Below are 9,709 nucleotides of genomic sequence, written 5' to 3'. Positions count from 1 at the left end.
TTACTTTTGTTACAAAAATGGACATCAGTTCAATTTTTAGATAATGCTGATTTTTTTTTTTTTAGAAGAAAACCATATGTTTCATAACCTTTCTTTTTTGTACGTTAGAATGCTGTTGACACAGAATGCAAAAAAATTGATGATAATAAAAAAATGTAGTACATGTATATGTTACAGAACTTTAACTATTGTGATATATTTCACTTTCAATAAACTGGGTCAATAACCGGTATTTTGAGTAAGAGTTCATTGAATATTTGTGGATGTTTTAATCGAAAATTGTTCACATTATTATTGCAATGTTTTTGGTTAAAGATATTGGCAAATAAATTCTTTTAAACAGTGTTGCTAAATAGAAAGAAAAATATAGTTATGGAGAAAATATTTCAGCTCAAATTACCTCTAAAAAAAATTCTACCTAGCAAATTCTCTATTCAATTTAACATCAATCTGAAAATTGATACAACTAAAACACTTATAGTAAAAAAAAAACTTATTTTGACTTTTTTCTACTGACATTAACATTTCCATGAGATCAATGATTAATACTTTCAGATATACTTATTTTGACTAACAGATTAAAACTTAGCTTTATGTCAAATTTTGTTAATTTTTGGGTCCGGGAGTGGGGGGAGGGGAGAGAATAAGAAATTAATGTCACATTTTCCTTTGTTCTGCCAAATGACTATTTCATGAATAGTGTGTTTAGAACACATTTAATAAAACTAAACAAGAGGCCAATAGGCTTTAACGATCGCCTGAGTAGCATTTAACCCATACACAACCTTGTCGAGGAGTCTAATATATGCATTTAATTAAGTCTCTTTCTGGAGTAAAAAAAATTATGGATTTGTAAAGAAGACCACCTTCCTGTCAGAAAACTTTCAAAAAAGACTTTAAAACCTATAATTTTAGCGGAAAACTTAAAGATCATAATACAGTGCATGTCCGGATATGGAAAAGTTGCAAAACTCTAATAAAAAAGATTTCCCTTTATTTGTTTACTTTTATGGTAGGTTCTATGTGCATATGTTTCGTGGATAAGCTAAAATAATGTAGCTGTTAGACATGTTTTATCTAAAACAACCTCCCATACCCCATCCTCAGGGGCAGACAGAAATTCTCCCTGTGGCATATAGACAAATGACAAATAAATAGCTTTAAAAGCCATCATGAGTAATTATCTTCTCCTGTTCCAGCTTTTGAACATTCAACCTTCATTGGCGATTTATCACCATCTGGCATTTATATACTAAAATCATTTTACATGTATCAGCGATTTTAGTTTGCCAATTATTACTTTACTACATGTATTAAGAAGTCTATCTAATTATCTAGAATGTTAAAAAAAACTGTTTTTGCTTCAAATGATCATACTACTTCTATAAAATTACATTATATTCAATGATTAATTACTAAATATGATTTTGGCTTCGCCCTAGAGTCAGAACCCCTACATCGGGGGACATGAAATTAAAATTTTTGGTAGGGGGCTCCCTGGTTTACAAAATCTTGCATTCAGTTTTCCTTACAGGTGTGTAGGAGTAGAGAAATTATTTTTAAACATTTTATGCATTAACACAATACATCCATTTTGACCCCTCCCTAGATTCAAAACCCATACTCCAGGGGATATGAAATTCAAAATTTTAGTAAAGAACTTCCTAGTAAACATAAATATGAAGTCAGTTATCTTAAATATTTGTGAGAGTAGGTAAGTATGTTTTAAACATCATATGCATTAACACTATATGGCCATATTGCCCTCCCCCCCTTCCCGAAGCCCTGATCCAGGAGCCATGAATGTCACAATATAGGAAGAGTTAGTGGACATCATAACCATGCATTCAGTTTTATTCCCACATATGTGGGAGTAGAGATGAATATTTTCAAAGATTTAATACATTTTCACAATATGGCTATATTTTTTTATGGCCCGGCCAAAGAGCCTAAAGTCCTGTCCCAGGGGTCATGGAGATCACAATTTGGGTAGAAAACTTAATGGACACCATACCATATATTTAGTTTATAACAAATATATTTGGGAGTAGAGAAGAAGATTTTCTAAGATTTAATACATTACCATATGGTCATATTGGTCCCACTCTTAAGCATGAGCCCCTGATCTAGGCGCCATGTATTCTAAAATTTTGGTAGAGGGCGTCATGGACATCATAACCATGCATTTTTTTTCCTCGCGTGTGGGAGTAGAGAAGAAGATTTTCTAAAATTTTGCATTTTTTCATAATTGGCCCCACCTGTGGCGCCTTGATGTGGTAGAGCCATAAATTTCAAAAATTACATCTCTAGTACCATAGAGATGCTTCACACCAAAAATGGTAACAACTGGCCTTGTCGTTTTAAAGCAGAAGTTAAAAATGTAAAAATTGTTTAGGCACGACGGGCGACGCACGTCGACGGACGAAAACAGATAGAATAGTTTTTAATTTTTACATTAAAAATGAACTTTAAAAAATAGATATTTTAGTACAAAACCTTAATGTTGTAGTAGAAAAATTGTTATCATAAATTAATTGCTAAGATATAATCTAAATACATTTATTATCCAATGATACAACGTTCATATTCAAATATAGAGATTAATTCCAGACATCTTTTTATATAAAAAAAAACACAATTCATTCAATGCATGCATGATTTGAACAAATTCTTCGATAGACAGGGAATGTTAAATAATTCTTATCAATAAATTTACCAATCACATTTTCATTATTGATACTTTATATCACACATCTAATGCATTCATTATTTTTCACTTAGGTTAATAAGAGCTAACCAGAATATCACATAAAATGTAAAACAATGCGGTTTTCAGTCTTAAATTTTTTTCAATTCCCATTATTGCATGATATGTGAATTTTGTTCGCTAAAAATTGCTAAATCCGCAAACTTGCTCCATAATAGTCTGTTCAGTAGTATTTTGACATTTACATTCTCATCGTTCATTAACGTATACAAGTATCAAGATTTGTAGAGTTATGAGTCTCTATGACGACAAGAGCCGACGATTACGTAAAACGTTCTTTAAAACATTGTATACTTACTAAATCAATATACGAACAAGGGAATTGCTACCCACAGAACCTGAGTTGCGTTTTACAAAAGAACTTCCGGCTTACGACCAAATTAATAAATGCTAATTAATCACCAACTAAACAATGATTTATTCTTATGGTTTGAAAATACAATTATGGGAATTGAAATATTTGTAAACAAATGATTTTATGTCAATTTTTACCTTTCAAGATCATTTTACGAGGCTGTAAATATTTACGACTTTTCGTAAGTACTTTTATAAAATGCACCCCTGACATCTTGCATGACTGTAATGAACTTCCTATAGATAAATATTAACATAAAAAAATCATACCTCAAATTCTTTGTAGTACAAACGATCATTTGTGATATAAAATTTTATTTTTAGATAGAAATTACCACATATGAATTGTCTTATTAATAACATTACAACCTGTTATAAGAATTGTTTGCATTGATAAACTTTCAAGGATGGAATAAGATAAAAATGTACAGTGTAACAATTTACTTATCTAGTACTTTAATGCTAATGATGAATTCCCCAAGTTGCTTTAACAATTTAGAAGCCTTTCCTCTTGAGCATAAGTTTGTTACAATGCATATCATGAATACAATATTATGCATTATTACTCTCTATTTCACTCTTCATCGCTTTTGTAGACTCAGTAGACTCAAATCAGTTCAGCAGATGATATATTTGCGTCGTTTTCTTCCTCGTCTTTGTTTTCATTCTCTTGTGCTGTAAAATAGAAAAATTCATTTATTGTCTTTGAAAGTTAGATTTGTTTATGCATGCACTGCCTATTACAAAAAGTGACATTGTATATTACAATCTAGGAACAAACTCTCTACTTGATATTTCATACTTTGTCGATTTTATAGAAATTAAAAAAAAAGAGCATCATTTTTGGGAAAATCGGGAAAATAAAAGTCAAACCACAAACATTACATGCTAATAATATCACAATTCCGTACAAATAACATATTCTAGACGTTCTATACTCTGTTGTTAGAATGTAAGCATAAAATATGATTTTGAGAGGCAGGGTCACCATGTCAGAAACTAAAATTAAAATCATCAAAAATGAAATAACAATTGCCATGAAAAGAAAGACAAATTTGAGTTTTATTACAGTAAGATAATGTTTCAATCCAATTCTTTGTTTAATAAGGATTTTTTAAAATATATTGCTTAGTAAAGCTTATTCTAGATGAGACGGGTTGAAGATTGAGTTAGTATTGTTATTGCGATGTTAGATTGAATTTGTAGTGTTAGTTTGATATCGATGCAAACAACTAAATTTTGCAAAGACTTTTAAATTCAAATTCTGTAGCTTTTCTCCAGCAAATAAAAAAAAACTCGTCATAAGACGTTTTTCAGCCTTGGATTACCAACCACATATAGGATCACCATGCACATATATGACGTCGTAAAATAAGAAAGAAGAACCGCTGCTAGGATGAGAAAAATGTTGAATACAGGTATTGGAAAAATTTTAGTCCGCAGACAGTATATAATACAGGACATGCTAGAAATCGTTTTCTTATAATTTTCAAATATGTCTCAGAAAACCAAAAACTGCATAGTGAATGGATAAGCTTGATAAGTAGCTTGATAAGTAAAAAATGTTATCTTACCGGACATTTTCGGATATAGATCGTAAATGTTACTAGAATAGTAAATGATTGAATCTTTGCTTTTGTTGGTGTTTTTTTTTAGGGGGGGGGGTAAAAACATAAGGGCTTGTAATTATTCGAAATTGCAATATGCTAACAAAACACTGATTTCTAAAATACTATTCTTATGTAATAAATCATGCATGCCATTATCATTGCATTCGCTTTTTATATATTGTTGAATAAAAAAAAATACCTGATATATTTCTGTTTTTCTAATCACCGAATCTTACTAAGTGAACATTTGTAACTCTAAGTAGAATTGGTTTGCATGAATACATGTACAAATAGATTGACATGTAAATGGCCAAAAAATCGAAATAAGAAAATCTATATTATAAATTGATTTTCGTTGTGCTGTAAGCAGAACAATAACACACTATTTGCAGAACAAAATCATTATCATAATCCTATAACAATGTAATAATCAAATTCTATTATTGAACCCTATCGCTTTGATAACATTGTTTGTTATAGCATCATCAATTACGATTTCCTAACAGTACCAATGGCAATTTTTTTTCTACCAAAGTCAATGTTTCAACAATAATTTTAAACACTATTCATTTTAATATTTAAAATATTTTATAAAATATAACAATTTAATAATTAAACTACTGAGTATGAAATCGCGATTCAAGATAACTTTCAATGAGTTGATTATGTTTAATAATAACATTACCTCTTGAGTCTTTCTTGTTTCTTTGTGGAAAGTTAAAATGTATCCAACCAATCTTGTATCCCAGAAGAACTATCATCACCAAAATCATCGATATGCACGCAAAAATTGCCAATAAAACAATTGAAATAATTGGAGTGGATTCATTTCTATAAAAATGGAAAAAATAATTTGGCTTTTAAAGAACATGCATAGAGTTCCTTGCATGAATCAAACGAATGTAATTGTATACTGAAAATATATTTTTAAAAATTGTGTTTGCCAAAAATTCCTACTTTTGTAGTTCAAATCCTGAATGAGCTTCAACATTTTCACCCGCAGTCTTGTAGCACATTTGGTCTAAAAGAAAACATGCCATTTATTCTTTTTTTTCTATTTTATGTGGGCAAGCAAAGCACAATCTTCCTTCCACACAAATGATAAAACTTCACTACGTACACTTGTAAGATTCATTGGATGGAAACCTTGACGGACAGGGAGGGTCGAACTTTGCACAGTCCAGGCGCGGATCGTTAATGATTCGTTTGTCTACTTCACTGAAACGGGCGCAGTACCCTAAATGTAAAACAAAATAAATGTAGAATAAAATGGTGCATGTCAAATACTTCGAAATAGTAGATCGGTAAACATTGTATTTTGAGTAAACTTCTTCTAAATCAGTAAAAATGATTACATGTACCAGTAATTTGCACGGAAAAAATATTTCTCATCAATCTCTTTTAGTTTCGAGTCGCTTATTGAACCATTCAAAACTTAAAACAGATATGGATGAATTGAAAAAAGCACAGGAATCCAATTCAACAATATTTATTCATTTTGTTTTGAACAATCCACTGATATATTCATTTGGTATTATGTACGAGAAACAGCTTAATATCACATCTGTAAACCATTCTGTACTCGACTCAAACTAGGTCAAAACTGCAATAATCATTAACAATTGTACAAATAAATTAGAAAATGATAATTTTAGTTTTTTTTAATTTAATTTGAACTATATTGAATTATGCTTTATTCACAGCAAAAACTTAAAACTTTATAACATGTAGCTCCTTTTTGTATATTTGTATCTTTTAAAAAAATGTATATCAAGATATATATTAACATAAAATCTTTATAGCAAGTGATTTAACTTTGAATATGTTTAGTTTATCTTAATTTTTCTGATTTAAACAAAGAGCATCAATTTCTTTTCTTTTTTTTGAATGATCTTGCTAAAGTTGATATAAAACCTGCCAATATATATAGGGCTAGCATTTCCAGGAAATTACATTATAATTTCTTTGAGTGGGAACTTAAATTCAGCCAAACACAAAAGGTCTATATTAAAAATTCGACATACTTACCGTTCATAAAATGAACTGGTGCACACAATTCAAATAGCATTGTTGCTTCTTTATTGAGGACACAATGATATGCAAAATTATCAGAATTCGTAGTACACGTTTGGACCTTTCCTATATCATTGCAACTTTTTCTTCTTGCAGCCGATGACCATTCCATGGCATTGGAAGGACAGCGGGACACAATGGAAACTGTTGAAATGGACTCGGGGCACATATTTAATGCTAAGGACTACAATGGCAAATCAAAGGTTTTACGTTTCGTCTTTAAGCTCAAATTGCTTAGCACTGGTCAATAAGTCAATACTTACAAAAAGAGTTACACTCGCAAAAACTGTAAGTTGTAGTGCAGACATTTCTTTTTCAATGCTAATCGTCCGTACTTACTTGGTGCTAAAGATAAATAAGAAATTTCAAAAAAAAATTAAACTTTAATTCAAAAATGATTTGATTGTGAAAATTAAATATGAAAAAAATACTGACTACTGTTATTCACCGCATGCAAGAAGTGAGGAATAAAGTTTTTAAAGAATAACAAACCATTCTCTGTATAGTTTGATTCTGCCATAAATATTTATTGAATGCCATTGGGTTTGCTTAAATGCACTTGAATTGATTTGTACGTCAAAACTTTAAATGTATTCAAAGATTACACTTAAAGATATTTTATATGAGAGAGAGAGAGAGAACGAGGATGCATAAAAAAATTACTGAACGAAAACAATCTTCGTGTACCTTATCTTTCTACAGTTGATAGAATAGAGCATAACATGAATGAAAACAGTTCCAATACCGAAGAAAACAAAATGGCACGTCACATAATATTAAACGTTTACTTCAACCTCTTGCATTTGCCAAATCATTGATGAATTATATATGTCCTGCGTAATGGAAACTTAAGGAATGAACAAGTATATATCAACGAGCAAGTCTTTTGTTTTAGTATAATCTACCTGTAATAAAGATCAAACTTACCCCATTAATGGCATTTCATACGTTCTCTGCAAACCGAAAGTATAAAAATATCGGAAATACCTAAGTACTTTCATTTTCCACGAAATGCATTCTTTGTGAAATTGCAATTATAATTGAACCAAAATCCCATTGGTGCTTAATACAAATTTATAATTACACGAAAATATGTACATGTTAATTTGGACCAAAATTAGTTTTACCAATTTATACATATGCTAATATGCTTAGGTTTTTTTTTCTAATGGTATGTGTGTAAATGCATGCATTTATTACCTAGGTTTTGTTTGAAGCTATGATTATATACTTTGGATAAATTTTCCAAATTAATGGTTCACTTATTGACAGAAAACATATCATTAACTAAGCCAGCTAGAAATCAAAATATACTAACTAATCATGAAAACAATGCTGATTCAAGTTTTTATAGTATTTTATTTTCCATTGCATAGGATACATTGACAATAAATGTTTAAGTAAATTCTATTTATATGTGTGCACATGTATGATGGATACAGTATAAGTTTTTATCTACAGTGATTTGACTGTATTCATATTTGTAATGGCAAAATCAAACACTGTTCCACACTATTTTATCTAAGGTAGCCAAGGACACCTGACCCCAAAAAAACTATCCAATTGATTTTTTTTTTAATTTACATATTTCACATAGTAGTGTGTACTGAGCAATATATGAAAACATGAGCATGACATTGAGGGTTCGTTACTGAGCTGTGATGTGATGAGTTACCTCCCTTTCTTTGCACTCTATAAATCATAAAGGAATGTATAAAATTACCAATAAAAAATTTATTTTGCAACATGCATTCAATATCAAAGATATTTGTCATCAAAGTTCTTAGCTTAAACTTATATTAACAGTTAATTACTTCAGCATTATTAGAATTTGAAAAAAAAAAGCACAAATAAGTCTTAAAATTCCAAAAAATTGACAAACTTGACACACACAAATTGACACTTATTTGGTTGTAAAAAATTATCTGTTAAATAAAATTTTTATTTTTTATTATAATAAGAATTATTTGACCAATACTATTTCTCACTAATAAAATCATGGCCACATTGAGGGCAAATTAAGGCAGCAGATGGTCATTAACAACCCCCCGCCCCCACACACACTTCAAGAATTAAAAAAAAATTGAAAAACTTGATGCACACATATTGACACTAATTTAGTTGTAAAAATTATCTGCTTATTAGAATATTTGTTTTTTTTTATTATAATGAGATTTGACCAATACTATTTCTCACTAAAAAAAACCATGGCCACATTGAGGGCAAATTAAGGCAGCAGATGGTCATTAACACCCAGCCCCCCCCCCCCCCCCCCCCACTTTAAGAATTAAAAAAAAATTGAAAAACTTGATGCACACATATTGAAACTAATTTAGTTGTAAAAATTATCTGCTTATTAGAATATTTGTTTTATTATTATAATGAGATTTGACCAATACTATTTCTCACTAAAAAAAAATCCATGGCCACATTGAGAGTAGAAAGAAAGAAGGGGGTCATTAACAACACCCCCCCCCCCTTTAAAATTAAAAAAATTGACAAACTTGACACACACAAATCGACACTAATTTAGTTGTAAAAAATCATCTGCTCAATAAAACAGTCATTTATTTTTTATTATAATGAGAAGTATTTGACCGATAGTATTTCTCACTAAAAAAAATTCATGGCCACACTGAGAGCAAATAAAGGCAGCAGATGGTCATTAACAACCCCCCCACCCCCACCCCTTTTTAAAACAACTTAAAATAAATTGACAAACTTGACACACACAAGTTGACACTTATTTGGTTGTAAAAATTAATTATCTGCTCAATAAAGTTTTTATTTCATATTATAATAAGAATTATTTGACCAATATATTTCCTCACACAGTATTTCATGGCCACAACAATAAAATGAAACAGCAATATTCAGACATTTTCTAAGAAGAATGAACATGAAC

General features: G+C 30.1%; 1 protein-coding gene across 2 annotated transcripts; it reads right to left on the bottom strand.

The window, feature by feature from the left end:
• Positions 1–2,537: 2,537 nt before the first annotated feature.
• On the bottom strand, positions 2,538–7,747 carry LOC128184101 (uncharacterized). Of its 2 annotated transcripts, XM_052853438.1 has the most exons (8): positions 7,732–7,747; positions 7,068–7,149; positions 6,760–6,988; positions 5,852–5,968; positions 5,689–5,752; positions 5,417–5,562; positions 4,696–4,727; positions 3,734–3,796 (listed from the first exon to the last, which is right to left on the bottom strand). In XM_052853438.1, exons 2-8 carry the CDS (start codon positions 7,110–7,112, stop codon positions 3,734–3,736), a joined length of 696 nt encoding a protein of 231 aa, XP_052709398.1. In that variant the 5' UTR covers positions 7,113–7,149; positions 7,732–7,747. The 2 variants fall into 2 exon arrangements, with proteins under 2 accessions (XP_052709397.1, XP_052709398.1); XM_052853437.1 differs by lacking the exons at positions 4,696–4,727; positions 7,732–7,747 and having other exon boundaries at positions 2,538–3,796.
• Between the last annotated feature and the right edge of the window lie 1,962 nt (positions 7,748–9,709).

Source organism: Crassostrea angulata, chromosome 5 (genome assembly GCF_025612915.1).
Source record: "Crassostrea angulata isolate pt1a10 chromosome 5, ASM2561291v2, whole genome shotgun sequence".
Lineage (NCBI taxonomy): Eukaryota > Metazoa > Mollusca > Bivalvia > Ostreida > Ostreidae > Magallana > Magallana angulata.
This window is presented reverse-complemented; position numbering and strand designations above follow the sequence as displayed.

Bases quoted from the DNA above. Each gene is read 5' to 3' on its own strand.
- LOC128184101 (XM_052853438.1), bottom strand. From the start codon at position 7,112: ATGTCTGCACTACAACTTACAGTTTTTGCGAGTGTAACTCTTTTT. The intron at 5,969-6,759 runs GTAAGTATGTCG...TTTTACATTTAG, and splicing joins ACCAGTTCATTTTATGAACG to GGTACTGCGCCCGTTTCAGT. The intron at 5,753-5,851 runs GTACGTAGTGAA...GTTTTCTTTTAG, and splicing joins ATCCAATGAATCTTACAAGT to ACCAAATGTGCTACAAGACT.